The 21,025-nt window shown below is 29.3% G+C and overlaps 1 protein-coding gene across 1 annotated transcript in view; it reads right to left on the bottom strand.

Annotated features, from left to right (window-relative positions):
• Positions 1–604: 604 nt before the first annotated feature.
• Positions 605–21,025, bottom strand: part of LOC121391521 (ankyrin-3-like) — a gene marked incomplete at its 5' end in the record, with an annotated part of 30,672 nt that continues 10,251 nt past the window's right edge. Inside the window, 8 exons of the mRNA XM_041523119.1 lie at positions 605–623; positions 4,541–4,638; positions 6,310–6,408; positions 8,091–8,183; positions 8,822–8,920; positions 19,658–19,756; positions 20,287–20,352; positions 20,772–20,873. Coding sequence (XP_041379053.1) covers positions 605–623; positions 4,541–4,638; positions 6,310–6,408; positions 8,091–8,183; positions 8,822–8,920; positions 19,658–19,756; positions 20,287–20,352; positions 20,772–20,873 — 675 coding nt within the window. The remainder of the gene's footprint in view (positions 624–4,540; positions 4,639–6,309; positions 6,409–8,090; positions 8,184–8,821; positions 8,921–19,657; positions 19,757–20,286; positions 20,353–20,771; positions 20,874–21,025) is intronic.

Below are 21,025 nucleotides of genomic sequence, written 5' to 3'. Positions count from 1 at the left end.
TATTTTGCAGCAGATATTTAATGTAAGCAATGTAATAAAACATAGATACATCAAACTGCATGTATATAATATACACACATATTACACTATCATTGTTGTGAGCAACTCGAAAACAAATTTCATGATGGCTGGTACTCCAATGATTGACCTTTATAGTAAAAAGAGAATATAATATTATATGATGTCTATTGTGAATAAGTTAATTGAATACCTTGATGGTCAGAATCATACTCATACAATAAAAAATGACAGATTCCATTAGCTACATTCACATTGTTTAAAGGTGGATTCTTAATGATGGCAATAATTGTGTCCAGGAGACCTCACGCTTCTCTGTTCTATCCAGAGCTGCAAAACTTCGATAGTCTTATATTATATGGTACATTGTGTTGTATATTTTCTAAGTCATTATACTCTATTTTAAGCTGTATACCAATTCTTCTCCACTCACAGTTTACACAGTCTAGTACCTTCACAAGGTTGGCCTTATCTGGTTTTGTTCTATAATGTCCATTTAAAATATGAATAAAACAAGCATGTATTTGTATGTTGACTCACTTAATAGCTCCTTAGGAACTTTTTCATACAAGGAAGTAATGTTGTGTCAGAAGTAGTAACTTGGCCTGCAAAAAATTACATTAGTATACTTAGTAATTGTTGAATAAACAGAGAATTGATATTTTATTAATAACACACAAAAACATCCCAACTAAACAGAGACTAACCTTGGCATGTGTTCTTAACAAAGTGATTTAGATGCATCTATAATGTCACGCTCAATTAATAGAGGTGAGGCAAGATCCTGTACATAATGTAGATAAAGCAATACCAATAAGACAGTCTTCAAAATTAAAACTACATGTACATTGTTATAAGTACATTAAAAGTAAATAAATAATAGTACATTCACTTACCAAAGGATTACGTCCAGCAAAGACACTTAAAATGCTACAGTGCTCCCTTATAGAGATGTGAGTACATTCAACAGATGATAAAAATGTATTACCACAGACATCATGAATGTGTTGAAGATAATCATGGTAACAAAGCATTACTTGTATCAACAGAGCTTTTGTTACCAAAGGATCAATGAGAAGAAATGGATCTTTAGTTCCTACAATCTCTTTGACATCAATTGTTGAATTGCCATCTCTGTCCGTAACATTAGCTTTAGTAAGAACAGCAAAAGCAACATATTTTATTGAATAAAGTGTGCGTTCACGGACCTTAAGAGTATGAGCAGTAGATACCTGATCTGGTGCAATCATATATTCATCACTTGTACATGAACAAAACTGGTTCTTAAGACTCCAGACTTCCTTAACAACTGTGTTAAAAACTTGGCGACTTTTTCTCCATTTCTTTGTTTTGATGTAAGTACTGTAACACAACGATTGTGTTCAGATACTTCAACGACAACTTCAAATATATTTTTCCAATATATACCATTAGTCCATACTGTACAAGGACAAACTAACTTTTGTACATCAGGGTTAGTCTCATCAATTTCACCAGTTTACTTCCTGGATCAAGGCGGTAAGTATAGGCAAGCCAAAGGAGAAGGACATGAAGAAATCGTGTAGATAGGAATTCATTGGGATCTGGACACCACAGACACCATCCTAGCCCATTCTCTATTTTGATATTAGTTGGAGGTTTAGTACTGATAAGTGCTGGGAAAAAATAGTAGCTCATCTAATGGCAGAAGCATTGATTCTGATAGTTTAGATTCAATCACGTGACAAAACTGCAGGCTTATAAGAAAACCAACTAACATATCAGTATTGTGATCAGGAAATGCTTTTTGAGAGCTGACAGAGGTACAATGCCAGTATTACTAGCCATATCTCGATATACATGCTTCATTTCTGCTGGAGCAAAGAGGACACCATTGATGTTTGAAAGTAGAACATCCATATCTATAATTATCCAACTTTGATCTTTCTCATTTCTGAGGAATAAAATGAGACCTTTGTCACTTAAAGTGGTCAGAAATTCAAGTAGCACTGACATTTCAGATGGAAGAGAAGGATCATTACGCTCTTTTAATAAAGCACATAACTCTTCTAAACTAATAGCTACTCTTTGAAGAAGCTGTAGGAAGGAGTATTGGACGTGGCAATAAAAACTAAATTTTGTCAGATCGATCAAGAACAGCTTTACAACTCTTTGACAAAGTAACAATAAACTCTTTGACTCCTTTACCTCCAGGACGATGGCATTCCATTGGTAGAAAACCCATGGAATTCCTGTGTATAGATTGCTTTCTTAACAACATCATGAACCAATCCAGATATTTCATCTAAGCTAGTAGTCAGCTCATCTAGTCGACTTCCAACAACAATAATTTGTGATCGCTTTGAACTCGTCATTCCTTTGCTGATGTTTTCAATGAAGTTAAACCAATAGTATAACTCTTTTCTCATTCTGGCCTGTCATTAATAAGCTTGGAAAGGACCAAAAACACAGCAGGTGAGCTAAGCATTAGATTTTTCAGGACAGCAGCATGACTACTGTAATATTCCCTTATGACCAGCGAGGTCATAGAGGACAACATTCCCCAATTTCATGACTTGTAAAGGTATGTGGTTTAATACCAGCTGTTAGTGGTTCTATTGTGACACGTTCGGATGTATGAAACTTGTGATCAGCTGGTTTCTTAGCTCGTTCCATGATGACAGCAGTAAGAGAACTTTTCCCTGAACCAATGTCGCCACACATAAAGACTTTACCATAGGATTCCACGGGGGAAGTCAGTTTTGACATTTCGTGAAATGGCTCAAACATTTTTAAAATTGCAAAACGATTCTTGTGATTTGGAGGAAACTAGTTCCATAGGTGCTTGTTGATAATTATTCTTGGACATTGGATTGACTCGTCCAGATGATAAAATAATCTTGATAGCATCAACTGAACCATTAGAACAAGCTTCATGAAGTGGTGTATTTCCACTCTATGTGAGAATGAATTGCATAAATGTCCTGTAATATTGTTGACATTACATTTAAAATGATAAATAGTACAAAATGAAACATTGTTATTACAATTGCATGTATTGACAAGGTTAAAGATATTGGTTTCTATATGATGGTTGGTATTAAGGTTGAAAATGATAAACTAGATTATACAAGTTGTGTTTATATTATTTAATTATGTATACTTAATAAGGTAATGAAAATGACATCTTTTAAACCAATCAAGAAAGGTAAATTGTTCATGACAATATTTTGAACAGATGGTAGATCCAATAGACTTTGGATTTTTGTCCATATAATGTTGGGCTTTATTTAATCCTCTTGACATGACTGAGACAAACACAGCCTTGATGTAAAACTAAATAGTAAATAATGATCTCTACATTGTCTGTTACATTATCTTAGGAGTTACAGATCAAGTGCTTGTTAAAACAATTTTTAAGAATGCAGACCTGTGGCTAAAATTGTCTATCATCAATAATTTTACTATATAATGTTCCATGAACTAGATGATAAACTTTTGTGCATCAGACTCCAAACATATTGTACTATCCAAAAAAATATGTTGCTGTTGAATGCTTATATCTATTAGATAATTGATAACTTAACAACTGAATTGCACCATTTACAATATATATATATGTGTGTGTGATTAGAATCAAGTTAGCCAGCAATGAAGACCAAGTGATTCCACATGGTCAATGGCCATCACATGTGTTGATAACAATGTTTGAGCTTAGTTTACAACTACTTCATAAACAAGTGTGATAGTAACAACACAAATGAACTAACTAACATATACAACTGTTGTAGTAACTGTTGATTCTATAATTTGTCGTTTTATTGTTTTTCTTTCTAAAGTCCAAAGCAACTACTCTCTATTACTAATTTAAATAAATGTGTAAATTCAATTGTCATAATACAAATGTGCATTGAAAGTTCAGCCTACTTTAGTTCTAATTAATCAGAAAACCATAAATTAACTACAAAAGACAATATAAACTAATATTATAGCATGTAAACATGGAAATTGACTGGACTGGGCACCTATATTGGAAAGGGCCTATATTAGAAGTTTTAGGTAACAACTTTGTGGCATATTACTATATCACATTTTTTAAAAACTCAATTCATATAGATATGTTATAGTGTTGCCATTCTATTTACTAGATCTCTGATGGCAAGATTTAGAAAAAGAATGCAATAAATGCTGTATGAATAAGCATTAGAAACAAGCATCAAAGATGATTCTCTACTTTTAGAAACTTTTAACTACTTTGAATCTTGATCAGTTGAATATATTTGAATTTTCACAGAAGCAGTCATTTAAACTCATCAGTTGCCATATACATCAGCAGTTACTATATGTGAGTTCATTTCATTGAAAAAGACACTTTAGATATTACATCAAATGATAAAGTATACTTTATGTATATGTATATATACATGGTAACTGATGGTCAAAACGATCTTAGTACCATGTGACATGCTGAGTACCCTCATCTCAGAAATGCCATCATGTATAAAGGATAGTTTTATCATTATTTTAGTTTTAATTATCTTACCTTATTCTTAACATCAATCTGAACATTTTATTCATAATTGCCCTAATAAGGTCAACATTGTTATTGTAGGCTGCATAGTGTAAAGCTGTTTCATCATCCTAAGAATACAAAGACAGTGTAAGAAGTAAACAGATTCAAATCAATCCTTACCACCTCTACATGTGTGAGGTTTACAGTACTTTGTTCATCTGCCTGTCTGTAACCATGCCAAAGTACTTTAACTGCTATAATTTTATAATTTAATTTTGTTATACAATGCTGTGAACATATGACAAAAGCTCTGCTTTATCTTAAAAGTGGAAGTTGTTGGGTAACAAAAAAGCTTAAAAAATAAGAAATGTTGAAAAATCACAGTCAAAATGGTACATGTTACCATCTAAACTAAACTACTAGTAAATACAAGATAGAATAATAAGAAAAATAAATGTGAGAAATTTTGCATAACAACTGTTGTTTCTAAAGTAACAGTGATAGTTCTAACTTCTGTTCACTTTCTTTGGTAAGACTTTTTGTATGAACAAAATACTATGGTATGTGCTAATGTTGTTAGGTAAGTCAATCACTATGTCAAACTCAATAAAATATGATATCAAGAAGCCAGGGCCTCAAGCAGAGATACTAATATAAGGTGATAGAACTTTCATGACATGTATGTATTATGAAAGTTAATTTTAACCACATATGCTCTTATATAATTGAAATAAAACACTTGGCTGCCCATTGACTTCATGGTTGACATCATAAAATCTGGAAAAAACCTCTTCCTTAGACTACCACTTCCCATTGCATAATACCTAATATTTGAACTAGCCACTCCTACAGAAGTCTCCTTTCTGAATTATCATACATCATGAAAAAAAGTCTGCATGGTAACAGTAAATTTAATAGATTTTCATGGGACAGAAATGACATATACACTAATATCATTGACATCCAATGAAATTTTTGTTTTTAATTTTAATTTTTGACATGTAAATGTCACATGAGCACTAAAGCTAGATTACTATTTTTTTGACTTGACATTGATATCATTACATTAATCCCTTTCATAAGAAAAAAGTAAAAACACAAGACTATCTTTGCTATGAATTATGGTAGTTTGGGGATGGTTTTTAAAATGGATTATACACTATTGAATTTAAACATGTTATACAGATCAACAATGTAACAAATTTTTCTTTCAATGGCTTATCACTGTTTGCACAACAAGGATACCTTTACAAGTTATGCTAGCACCATTGTTTGCTGATATTAACAAGAGTCTTTCAAAATTAAGGGATTGTAGGTTGGTGAATAATACTTGTATCATAATTCTCTTTTTTAGATAAACTTTTAGTATCCCATTTGAAGAATACCAAACATTAAGAAAACAAGTCATGAATGATTCCACTGATATGTCAATTCAATTTACAAACATGTGATACTGTCATATTAATTTCATTCCTCAAACCATCATGCCTTGTATCTTGATGTCCAATACAATTAATCAATTCAAATCTTGGAACAATCCTTATTATTATCATGTGACATCTAAAGCTACAGTTCATATTTCTAGACTTGACATGAAAACAGGAGATAAATGGATAAAATATTCTTACTGCAATATATCATAAATTACATATTGCTATGGGACAGTAAGCTTTAGTTTCCTTCTAGACCTTCCTCCTAAGCCTGTTACTTAAAATAAGGATGAAAAGCTAGCTTATTAAACTAACTATATATTTATTAAAAAGTAAGTTTTTGGGTTAAGTGGTACTAAGTTTACTCACCTCATCTTTAATATCAACAGAACAGCTATTGTCAATCAGTAGAAGTGCAATATCTGTATGGTTCTTTGAAGCTGCCATCCTCAATGCTGTCTGTCCAATCTAATAAAGGATATAACATATAAAGATCATGTCATCATGTTATAAAAGAGTAAATGATGTACATATAATAGAATTTTGTCAATCTTTTTTTTTACATCAAATGTAACATCAATTTAGTGATATGAGAAATATATATGTAAAATTTTAAGGAGGTACTGTGTCATAATTCAAGAAAACTGGCAGTCACAACTCTCCATTTAACTCCAAGAATGCATCCATTCACAAGTATTGTTAATTCACACTTTTTAATTAATATACATTTACTTCAATTTTTTTAGTCCTATCATCAATGAAGTGACAAAATGTGTGGTTGTTGCCATCAGGAAGGGCTACTTTAGCAAACATTTCCTCATATTTTTTTCAAAAGGATATCTCATGTACCATTAAGGGCCTGAGAATGGTTTTATCATGGTATGGGTATAATCAATATTATGTCAAACACAGATTTTATAATTGTAAAAAATAGTTATCATGAACAGTAGTTTTTAAGTGTCATATTTATCATTAATTTTAAATTATTGATTCTTTTCTCACAAAATTAGAATGTGAGGTGACAATCTGTTACTTGTCATATCACCAATAGTATATGATTGAATGGAGTATGCTAATGACACTAAGACCAAGCATTTGAAAGAAATGCACCATTGCCTTTTTGCAAAGTGGTATGGCAGTTATGGGACAAACACGTGCTTTGGGAAGGTACGGAAAAAAGAGCAACATTATAAAATGATGATGCTCTCATAAATACTACATTTCTGGTCATAATTAGTGGAATTTAAAAAAATGAATCAATTCCAGTTTATTGATAAAAAAAGTTTTTTAATATCTGAGGCATAAAGAAACTTTAAAAAGAAAAAAATCCATCTAAGAACTTTTTGTTATTGAGAAATGTACACCTTGTGCACCAATATCTTGGAAATAGTTGATAAGCTAACATAAGCTAGTTGATTATCATTGGAAGAAAGGTATAGAACTTTCCAAGGGTGAAATTATGTTTAGTCAAATCATAAACTCAAGGTCTGTGATCTTGCTGAAGATGGTTTACCATGAGTGTAAAGATATTGATGACCATAGAAACTTGTTTGATGAAAGATATATTATTGATATGTCTGTCCATAGTTGATTGGAATCGACAGGTTTATTTCTGAGAAACTGCTTGGTTTTTCTGAAATATGGGAATATTAGTAGCAGTCAATAATGTAATAGTAACAATAGCAAATGATAGATAGAAGAAGAAGTAGCAGTTGAAACTGATGAGAAGTACCAGTACTGCTTGGTTTTTTTCAAAAGAAAAACGTAATAATCTCATATGTCATCATCCATATAGCAGCTAAAAATCATTGTAGTCACTATCTATATCCTTCGTAATCTTTAGCACTACTTCTGGATTATTCATAGTTGGAAACTGCACCATTTGGAACTAGTATTCCATAGCAACTAAGCAGTATGTTGTTGCAATAAGCAAAATTACCTATTGGGACCCAAAAAGTGCGTTCAGCATTTTTAAGCAAAAAAGGGTGGTGCTCTATATGGAGCCTTAACCAAATGAAGGATTAAATGTTGAAATAATTCTTATTTCAATTCTAAGAATCCACCCTTAAAATTACAACACAAATAATGAAATTTGCTGAAATTATTTGAAGTTTTACAGTAAATTATGAGTACATTAATATAGTCTATACCTTAGTAGTAATGTTAATATTGGCTTGTTTAGCAAGTGATTCTTTCACACCTTCCAAATCACCTCTTATCGAAGATTTGAGTAGAAGAGTGTCCTATAGAAGAGATCACAGTGCATGATTTATGCCCACATAACATAACATAGTACTAATACATTATAATTCACTGAATATTATATTACATCATACATTATATGTAACTGATTAATAAGTTATGATGTATACCTAAATAATAGTATTATCATTACTAATAGATAAATATTACTATAATTGACATATGTTGATATTGTTAACTTTGTTTCCCATTTATTTTCTGACAAAATATAACATCTTTGCTTACAGCTTTCACTGCATCCAAATTACTATTCTCTTGATTCTGTCAATAACTTCACAACATTATCTTTACCTCCCCAGTAGGCAGCATGTAGGGGAGTTCTGCCATACTAAATAATAAGACATGCACTGTGTAATGAAGATGCAAATTGATTTTAAAAGTAATCAAGCTAGCATAGAAGTAATAATAACTCATTGTAATTATAAATAGATATTTAAAGGTTTATTGATATACACCATGATTGCAAACATAGTTGAGAAATGTCAATACATAGAAATCATTCTTTGTCAAATTCCTATGTGGCCAAAGTGATTTCTATTAATTGAACAATCAACAATATTCAGTACGTTACATGTCAATATTTATATAACTTAACATGAATATATAATATGTTACTGACCTTGTCTGGAACATTCACTTGAACACCATGGTCTAGAAATACTTTTACAACCTTATCATGACCATTGTAACATGCTATGTACAATGGAGTTATGCCATCCTAAACAAGATATAATCATTGCTGTCACATGCGAGTACAAACTATATAGCAAAAGTATTATTAAGTTGACATTAGAGAACTTCACTCTTAGTTAGGTAAACTTTACTTGATGTTATCAATGTGACAGATGTAATAGAGTGTAGGGCATGTACATACAATAATACACTACAATAATTACTTCATAATCCTACCAGTATATATTTTGATATCTTTCTATGCTAAGAGATAGTAGTACAATTCAGTCCCCAATATCCAAGAATTATAATTAATGAATAAAGTCCATTTTTCAATAATAATGTATAAGTAATCCAAAACATTGAAAAAATCAACAATGTAGACAATGTTAAAGAGAATGAGACAAAACTGTCTAGAATCTTTATGGATACAAAGATCTGTGCAAAAATCCTAAATAACTAGCTGACCAATGTACATTTAATGGTGTGTTTTTAAGCAGAAAAAAAACCTTATTATTATAATTCTTAGGTATGGATCAATTGTCTTTGACATAATAATTGTATACAGATCAAAGTAGATAGCAATATCTATCTAAATAGTGGACATGTCATTGTATGGTGGAGTCCAATGTATGTTGATGGTTTCATAGCAATAACCTTTATCTCAGATTTTCTAGTTAAGTATAGATATAGTGTTAAAACTATACAGATAATAGGAGAGAATGTATGTGCATACATGAGACAATAGGTCATTTCAAAACAAATTAAATTAAATTACTTTTAACAGTTAGGCTGAGATAGGTGAGATAAATAGACTGATTTAATGGCATCAATAACTGTTATTAAAATATTGTTGAACTATATTAGAAAATTGGTGTGTGATGTTGATATTGGTTTATCCAAACAAGCAAGTCTTTAAAAAAATTGTGGATGCCAATGGAATTCTTTGATGCAAAAATTTTCATTTACTTACAACTTTTTGGGATATGGCCTACTGGAAGGCATATGAATGTGAATTGTATGTTTTTGGTTATCACATCTATCCTAAAATATCAAAAGCAGTTGCTGCAGGGATTTTAGAATGTAATAAAGCCACAAAACAAAACACAGACATATTGCTACTAGGAAAGAGAATGGAAGAGTCATTTGATAGTTTTGATATTAGTGAAGAAAGTATCGTATATTGTTGTTGTTTGTACAAAGAGAAGGATGCATGTATCTATTGCAGAGTTACTGGAAGAAGAAGATACTCGACTAAAGATGGCATCAAAATTTCATATTTTGTACTATTGAATGTTGCTCTTACAGTAATAATACTAATCATGTCTTTGTATTTATCATTATTATTATTCATTGTTCGTATAATTTTGTGGGTAAATATTTCATGGATAGAGGACAACCAAGAAATGCTTTTTATAAAAGAATGTCCAGACTTACTGTATGTATTACAATATGCTGACAAGGATTTATAATCATGGAGGACAGAACCAAAGGGCAGGTGATTGTAAATTTGATATAACTTGAGTAAGGTGTGTTTAGGGTAAGAACATGTGAATAGCTAATCTCACTGTACCATACATAATTCTAAACTGTTATTAAAGTATGATTGAACATAGATGTTCAATTTTATTAGTATTAATTTGTTTTGGCAGACTGTAACTATAGTGTGACTACTTGTAGACTAAGACTATAGCCTACATCATTGGGTGTGGTTTGTTTCAACAAACTCACATGTACTTTCATCTATTTAAATACTCATTTATAACATAGACAGTCTCTTAAACTGTTCCAAATCACACTGGAAGTTACAATAAATACAACAAGGAGCGTAGTTCATTGTGATTACATATAACCATATCTATTGTTATCTATTGTGACACTTTCTCACTTTTAAAAGCATTATGTTATTTCATACTCAAGACAATTAGTATTAAAAGCTCATTTTATAAGTTTGTACATTTAACAACAACAGTTAAATCTAATATATATACTTGGGTACTACTACACTATAAGAGTTAATATATTGATATAGAACTATGTATTTATACAGTTATACAATAACAATATACCACTCCCCTTGCAGTAGTCACTACATTTATAATATAATGTAATATATTGTACAACACTAACATCTAGAGGTACATGTATACTAAATTCTCCAAATATTTGATTGTTACAGAGTTATTTTAAATAAGAGAATAAATACATAATTTTTGTTTAATTGCATTTTGAACTTACAGAGTATCCTCAATTTTAAAAATTCCCTTCCTTAATTAAACAAGGGAGAAAAAGGGACTTAATAATTTGAAAGAAATGTCTTTGCTGGGTGTTCGTGAAGGTCCCATCATGATGTGAATGCAGTAGGTCTATAAAATTACCCTTCAGTGACATTAAAAATCTTTTAACTCAAGAAACATAGTTCACCTATCATACCTAGAGCTACTGTAGAAAAATCAAGCTTAGCAAACAAAAATTTTGCTTGATGCAACTGATCAAATGCTTCAAAAATTGCGCATCTGTCATTACTAAAGACTTTCACTATTTTAGAAAGATTCAAAACAACAAGTTACAGTTTGTAATAAGATGATTCTGGAAGGACAAGAAGGAAAATGAACAAACAAACAGTTAATGTTTGTATATTTTTTCATCTATGACTCAATAAATCAATACCTACATTGAATAAACACCTTCCTTGCTTAAACAACAGCTAAACAAGCTTAATAAATACCAACAAATACCATGAAGTTAAAGGAAGAAATATAAAATTTAATTTTAATGGAAGGATCAGTACAATTGTATATAGACAACTTACTTTGTTTGCCATATCAGTCCTAGCATTAGCCTTTAGTAATACTTGTACAACTTCACTGTTCCCTTTCTTTGATGCAGCAAAAAGAGGAGTCTTGCCGTTCTATATAATATATAGAGAGAAAGCTAAAGTAATGTGGAGGAATATCAAGCTGAATAGTGAATATTATTTGTACATGGATCATCTAAACAGTAACAACATACATATGTAGCATTATAGAAAATATCATATAAAAAAACTAAATTAGTAGTAAATGTTTGTGTGTTTTAATATCAAAGGAAAACTGGTATACATGTAAATGTACATGTACAGGTTGTAGTAATATGTGTAAAATAAAAGTACATGTATTACATATAGATGTGTAATGTGTTTTCCATGATAAAGTGTTTAGCTCAGGAGAGTTGTGTCAATTTTTGATAAGCCTCAAAGCATCAATATATTAAAAGAAAAACTGAAATTCAAAATAGTTTAATACAGTAACTTAAGATAAATCAATGCTTATCAGAGAAACTATCACTCAAAAGCAACTGGCTACCATGCATCAAATGTATCTGTGGTTATTGAACACTTTTACACTTAAAAAAAATTAAAATAACATATAATTTGCTATAAAGTGACTCTAAAAGGCAATGAAGTGACAAAACAACAGTAGTATTTGTATGCTATTTGTTGGGTAAGTCTTAACACATTGTAAACATTATAATTGGTTTTGATTTAACAATATATTGTTTTACATTAATCTCATAAAAATAAAAAAATAAAAACAGTATTATGATAAGTTTATATTCAACTTGCATAACCATGTATTGGATAAATTAACCAATCAATTCTTACAGTGATACAACTACATTCAATAAACACCTGCCTTGTTTTAATGGCAGGTTAAAATGGCTCCGAGTTGAATAAGCATCAAAGTATTTAATCAAGGAGATACAATCATTATCTTAACATGACAAAACTTACATTGTTTGCTATATCAGTACTAGCATTAGCCTTTAGTAATGATTGCACAACTTTTCATTGTAGCCTTTCTTTGATGCAAAATACAGAGGAGTATTGCCATACTATATATATACAGAAATAAATGTCTTATAAGGAACGTCAAATTAAATAGTGAGCATAATCACATCATGTTATATTTAAATTAATTATAATAAAAGAAGATAATATGTTAAAACTAATTAAGATTGTGAAATGATCAGGTCACTCAGTATAACTACTGATACATAGTACAAACTAATGCTGTAAAAAAGTGCTATATATCATACGTTATGTCTATCTAAATATAAAATATAAATATAAATAAATGTTGTTAATAGTAAACCTCTAACATTAAACTGTCAACTTTCAGTGTTTGTGTCACTGCACACATAACGCATAAAATATTGTATTATAAATAGTTGTTGCAAGCTTATTAGGAAAACCTTTGCTTGAAGCAACAGTCATGTTTCAATGTATCTATAAATAGGAGCCACTTTTGTTATTATAAAAGTCTTTTCAAAAGAAATCAAGCTTATCAGAGAAACATATCACTCAAAAGCAATTTGCTCTCATGCATGAGATGCATCTGCGATTAGTAACCCTTTTATTTATTTACAAAAAGATTTAAAATGACAAGTTATAATTTGTTATAAGTGACTCTCAGAGTTTATAAAGTAACAAAAACATGTACAACAGTAACATTTTTATGTTGTCAAGCAGAGTAAATCACTACAAACATTACTTGGTTGATTTAACAATATATGTTATACGATCAATATTAAGGTACATTAGGAATGTTTAGTTAATACATACATTAGAATAAAAATATTATTATTTTTACTTTACATTTGGGTTGATATAATCATATATTGATTAAATCATCTGATCAATTTTTATAGTGATATAACTAGATTAAATAACACCTGCCTTGTTTTAATGAGTTGAATAAATATCAAAGTATTTAATCAAAGAAATACAATAATTACTTACAAGAGACAACTTACATTGTTTGCTATTCAGTATTAGCATTAGCATTTAGTAACAATTGGATAATTTCATTGAAACCTTTCTCTGATGCAACAAAGAGGAGTCTTGCCTTCCTGTATATATACAAAGATAAAATGTCATGTGAGGAAATCAAATTAAATAGTGAGTATAATCATGTACATGTTACAATTAAACTAAATTAATATTAAAGGAGGATAATGTATTATATGTTGTATGTCAAAGGGCAAATGGTATACATGTAAGTGTACATATATAGTTTGTAACAAATATTGATAGAATACAAGACATACACTTGTCAAAGAAAATGTCCAAAACACGTACTACACATGCCACAATAAAAGAGTTTGTTAAAGCAACGTAAAACATTTTGCTTGCTAACAATGAATCCATAACATCAATTCTTTAAAAATCATGTAAAAGTCAAGTGTATTATATGCAATCTTAGTGAAACTATAGTCACCTATAAGACATTTGCTCTGTTCACTAACAAGACAACTAAGTATAGAATATTAAATGATCAAGACCCTCAGTAAAACTACTGACACACTAATACTGTAATAAGTGTTATGTCATATGTGTTATGTCTATCTATCTAATAAAAAAAAGTTGTTGTTAATAAAAAAACCACACCCATAAAGTTTAATATAATATATCACTCCACATGTAAGGCATTAAATATTGTATTACAAATACAAGTACATCGTAGTATATACATTATGACCAATTGTTGCAAGCTAATTAGAAATAGACTTTGCTTGAAGTAACAATCATATTTTTCCAATGGATCTGTGATTAGTAAAGTATATTGTTATTATAAATACTTTTTAAAAAATTTTCATTTGCTACAAAGTAACTCAGAAAGGTTATTCATTAAATTTGGCTTTCTATTATAGTCAGGCAAAGATTTAACAAATAAATGTCTACATTGTATGGTAAAAGTAAATTGTACTTGTTACATTTAAGTGGATTCAAAAAACATGTACTACAATAGATATGTATACTATGATAATGTCAGGTTAGTTAAACTCAGGACAGCTGCATCAAGTTTTGACCATGTCTCAAAGCTTAATATAATGAGAATCTATTGATTAGGTAAAATGCACCTCTGACAGAACAGCTCCAACTACTGCTAGGTAATCTGAGAAATCAATTTTCAGGGCTATCTACCTTAAGAAATTGTTAGTTTTGCTCAATACCCTGATTATAAGCTTATATTTACAGACCACACTCAGTCATGGCAATTTTTCAGTCAGCCATTTGTGAATGATTGCAAAGAAAGTCTTGACTCCATGAATTTAAAAAGGCTTTATTTTTAAAAAGGGTATAACTGCATAACTATATTTATACAATACAAAGTCTAAAAACATTGAGTTATATAAATACTTGCTTTATACATGTACTGCATACAAGTGCAACTTCACATTAACTTTAAACCTTGTAAACAACTATATCATCATATTAATACACATTGTCCTTTATTCTGATTATAATTTATGTATAGGTAATAAATAGATCTTGTAATAATAATTTATAAGTAAGATGAGGATATAGTACTACAACAATATGTTAAGGTGTTTATTGCACACTAAAATGCAGGAAATAGAATCAGATAATTTTTATTTTGCTTTAAAACAAGTAACACATATTGTGATAATGTATTGAAGCTGTTAGCCAGATTACATTGGAAACATGAGCTTTTGACTGTTTTACTACAAATAAATTGACTTTTTAATGTCAAATTTACAATCTATAGTTCTTCTAAATCAGGCAATCAGTCTAGGCTTTAAGTATGTTTGCTCAAATTTAGGACTTTCTTGTTCACTCCTATAATGTATTGTGATCTTATCATTATGAGATCATAATGATGTTTACTGGTGTTCAGAATTATTAGTTGTATAAATTATTACTTAAGAATTACCTATTTTTGCTAATTTCTTTTTAAAGAAATAAATTAAACATTATAGATTTGTAACTTACATTATTGACAATATCAATATTAGCTCCAGCTTTAATTAAAAGATCAACAGTGGTATTATCACCTCTAGAACATGCTTTGTATAATGTTGTGTGTACCATTCTGTACACAATAAAGAATACATGATATATTATAATAAAATGTATTTTAAAAGAGATCTGAATTGACATCACACTTTTCTTTTAACATATGTTATAATGTTATTAACCTTGGTATGATTAAACATGTTTGTGAGTATACATGGAGAGATAAGGGCATCAGTGCACATCTTCAAATTCAACAAAATAATTTTACTAGTACATGTACTTGTAAACACAACATATATATCATGTATATAGAGACAGAATCAACCCTACAGCTGATCCTAATATATTGTACTCTTATTTAATCATTATGGAGAGTGGCTCTAATGTTGTAAAGTCTTATAGAACAAGTGCAACATATATATTGACAATGTTAGCTGGGCTAAAGTGATACTAAAATACTGAGTTTCTTTTGTCAATTTTCTTTAAAACATTGGAAACCAGGTTGTACTGCTGACTGGGTTGGTGTAACAATAGCCTGCGTGAATCAAAAGTCATTATTCTTCCTACTCATTAGGAATTTTAGTCCCACCTATTTGTTATTAATTAACATATCAAAATATTAGGTGGACTTTTCAGTTTAATAACTTAGTGATTTAAGAGAAATTGTCTATAGTTAGATCCAAATAAGTTGGATTATAATGTAAGTCAAAAAAAATTATCTACTGTAGTTCTAAGAAAAGGCTATGTTTTGTTTTAGTTTTGAATTACCCTTGTTATATCTGACAAAGTTGCTAAGGTCTAATTTTTATAATTCCCCTTCTGTGAACTAAGAAACATATAAATTCTTTAATAACTATGTATGTACAGTATGTACACCAATTATGAAAGATATTTCAAAAGCACTACTAAAAGATCACAGAAGTTTTATTTTTTTACTATTATGTAAACATTAAAATATTCAGTACAATTGCATATAAATATTTATTTAACTTAATATGATTGCATTATATATCATGACCTGTCTGGAACATCAACTTGAACACCATGGCAATTGAAATAGTTCTACACCTTTATCATATCCTTTGTGAATTGCTATGTCCAATGGAGTTTTGCCATCCTAACAAACATACCAAAAAACATTATGAAGTAATATTAGAGAATATTCCAAATATTGCAGTCTTAGCAACAATTATGCTTTCAAATGTATCTGTTATTAGTAAACACTTTGACTATTATAAAAAAGGTTCAAAATGGACAAGTTATAATTTGTAAGAAGTCATTTAAGAGGTCTAAAAGAATGAATATGGTCTTAAAAATATATTACTAAAACTAAACCACTAAACATTGAATAGATGCATTCAATATGGCATGTGAACTACATATTTAAGAAGCCCATAAAAACACAGTTTAATTTTTTAAAAGTCTGCCAGAAAATATATAAACATTTAGTAATCAGGTACCAAACTTGTTTATTTTAGTACAACTTTTCATTTAATTATCTGTCATTTATTTCATGAAAATAGTAAACTTATAAGTATAATCATGTATATAAATATAAAATTATATAAAACCATTTTAAATACTAAACCACACCTCTAAGTTTTACATGCCACACACTAAGTCATAGTATTAATGCAAATATAAATTGAATTCCAAATACAACTACATCTACAATGTATTGTAGTAAGGATAATACTATCACTCATTTTAAAGACACTTAACACTTTCATAAACACATTATCAAATTCATTTGTGTTTTTATGACCAAAGTAACATTATTAAATTCTGTTGTGCTACTTAACTTAAAATGAAACAAATGATATGTTACTGACCTTGTCTTGAACATCCACTTGAACACCATGGTCTAGTAATACTTGTACTACTTTATCATGACCATTGGAACATGCTAAGTGCAATGGAGTTATGCCATTCTAAATAAGATATAACATTATTGTCACCTTAGTAAAATTGGATGGTAAAAGCGAATGATACAACAGAACATTCATATTCTGTTAAAGTTACTTCATCATAGATTATGTCTACCTAATATAAAATTACATATAACTGTCTTTAATAATAAACTACACCTCAAAAATTTAATATAAACTATGAAGTCATAACAACTACATTTGCAGTATGTACATTATCACCAGTCATTGCAAGCTTAGCAACAATGACACTTCAAATCTATTTGTTATTACTAAACACTTTGACTATTAAAAAAAGATTTAAATTCACAAGTTATAATTTTGTTAACAAGTAATTTGGAAGAGATGTAAAGAGCAGTTAACATTGTATTTGTGGCCAGGTAAGACTATATAAATAAATGTTGAAATAACACCTCTTGTCCATTTTAATACCAGGTTAAAAGCTTCCAATTACATACAAATGAACACAAAGGTATTTACAGTAATTATCTTAATAAATGACCAGTAGTATACATAAGATAACTTACTTCATATAAAAGATCAATCCTAGCATTATACTAAATAACACACCACAATTTCACTGTACCCTTTCTGTGATGCAAAATGGATAGCATAAGACCATCAATATATATATACAGAACTAAATGTCATGAGGGAAACTTGTAATTAGTTATCATGACCATAAATATATATACATAAAACCATTTTAATATAAAAAAGCCAGTTACACATCTAAGTTTTATATGCCACACACTTAACATAGTATTAATGCAAATATAAATTGAATTCCAAATACAACTACATCTACAAATGTATTGTAGTAAGGATAATACCATCACTCATTTTATAAGACACTTAACACTTTCATAAACATAATTATCAAATTCATTTGTGTTTTATGACCAAAGTAACATTATTAATTTCTGTTGTGCTACTTAACTTAAAATGAACAAATGATATGTTACTGACCTTGTCTTGAACATCCACTTGAACACCATGGTCTAGTAATACTTGTACTACTTTATCATGACCATTGGAACATGCTAAGTGCAATGGAGTTATGCCATTCTAAATAAGATATAACATTATTGTCAACTTTAGTAAAATTGGATGGTAAAAGCGAATGATACAACAGAACATTCATACTCTGTTAAAGTTATTTCATCATAGATTATGTCTACCTAATATAAAATTACATATAACTGTCTTTAATAATAAACTACACCTCAAAAATTTAATATAAACTATGAAGTCATAACAACTACATTTGCAGTATGTACATTATCACCAGTCATTGCAAGCTTAGCAACAATGACACTTCAAATCTATTTGTTATTACTAAACACTTTGACTATTAAAAAAAAGATTTAAATTCACAAGTTATAATTTTGTTAACAAGTAATTTCGAAGAGATGTAAAGAGCAGTTAACATTGTATTTGTGGCCAGGTAAGGCTATATAAATAAATGTTGAAATAACACCTCTTGTCCATTTTAATACCAGGTTAAAAGCTTCAATTACATACAAATGAACACAAAGGTATTTACAGTAATTACTTAATAAATGACCAGTTCAGTTGTATTACTACACTTACTTCCATTTGTACTATCAATCCTAGCATTACCTTTAGTAACATCAACAATTATACTGTAGTATTCTGTGATGCATTGCAAGCTTGTAACATTGCAGCTCAAAATCCTTATTAAGCTATATATATATATTATAGAAAGATTAAATTATCATGTTAAACATCAATAAGCAGTATGATCATGGCTATAAGTGATAAAATTATAGTAAAATTGCATTTTAAATAAGGTAAGGCTATATAAATAAAAAGCACAAAAAGTCATAGCATTAATGCAAATATAAATTGAATTCCAAATACAACTACATCTACAAATGTATTGTAGTAAGGATAATACCATCACTCATTTTATAAGACACTTAACACTTTCATAAACAATTATCAAATTCATTTGTGTTTTTATGACCAAAGTAACATTATTAATTTCTGTTGTGCTACTTAACTTAAAATGAACAAATGATATGTTACTGACCTTGTCTTGAACATCCACTTGAACACCATGGTCTAGTAATACTTGTACTACTTTATCATGACCATTGGAACATGCTAAGTGCAATGGAGTTTGGCCATTCTAAATAAGATATAACATTATTGTCAACTTTAGTAAAATTGGATGGCAAAAGCGAATGATACAACAGAACATTCATACTCTGTTAAAGTTACTTCATCATAGATTATGTCTACCTAATATAAAATTACATATAACTGTCTTTAATAATAAACTACACCTCAAAAATTTAATATAAACTATGAAGTCATAACAACTACATTAGCAGTATGTACATTATCACCAGTCATTGCAAGCTTAGCAACAATGACACTTCAAATCTATTTGTTATTACTAAACACTTTGACTATTAAAAAAAGATTTAAATTCACAAGTTATAATTTTGCTAACAAGTAATTTGGAAGAGATGTAAAGAGCAGTTAACATTGTATTTGTGGCCAGGTAAGGCTATATAAATAAATATTGAAATAACACCTGCTTGTTCCATTTTAATACCAGGTTAAAAAGCTCCAATTACATACAAATGAACACAAAGGTATTTACAGTAATTATCTTAATAAATGACCAGTTCAGTTGTACATAAGATAACTTACTTCATTTGTGAGATCAATCCTAGCATTAGCCTTTAGTAACATTTCCACAATTTCACTGTAGCCTTTCTGTGATGCAAATGAATTGCAGTAAAACCATCCTATATACACCTTATATATCTCTGATATACAGAACTAAATATAATGAGGGAAAAAACATCAAATTGTATGTTTAAAAACTAAATCATGTAATAATATATAATTATAAAAAAAACATTTTAATATACATTTTTAAAATATTAAACCACACATCTAAGCTTTATATGCCAAAACTAAGTCATAGTATTAATGCAAATATAAATTGAATTCCAAATACAACTACATCTACAAATGTATTGTAGTAAGGATAATACCATCACTCATTTTATAAGACACTTAACACTTTCATAAACACATTATCAAATTCATTTGTGTTTTTATGACCAAAGTAACATTATTAATTCTGTTGTGCTACTTAACTTAAAATGAACAAATGATATGTTACTGACCTTGTCTTGAACATCCACTTGAACACCATGGTCTAGTAATACTTGTACTACTTTATCATGACCATTGGAACATGCTAAGTGTGCAATGGAGTTTGGCCCATTCTAAATAAGATATAACATTATTGTCACCTTTAGTAAAATTGGATGGCAAAAGCGAATGATACAACAGAACATTCATATTCTGTTAAAGTTATTTCATCATAGATTATGTCTACCTAATATAAAATTACATATAACTGTCTTTAATAATAAAC

The sequence above is a fragment of the Gigantopelta aegis genome, unplaced genomic scaffold (assembly GCF_016097555.1).
Source record: "Gigantopelta aegis isolate Gae_Host unplaced genomic scaffold, Gae_host_genome ctg2585_pilon_pilon, whole genome shotgun sequence".
NCBI classification, from domain to species: domain Eukaryota; kingdom Metazoa; phylum Mollusca; class Gastropoda; order Neomphalida; family Peltospiridae; genus Gigantopelta; species Gigantopelta aegis.
This window is presented reverse-complemented; position numbering and strand designations above follow the sequence as displayed.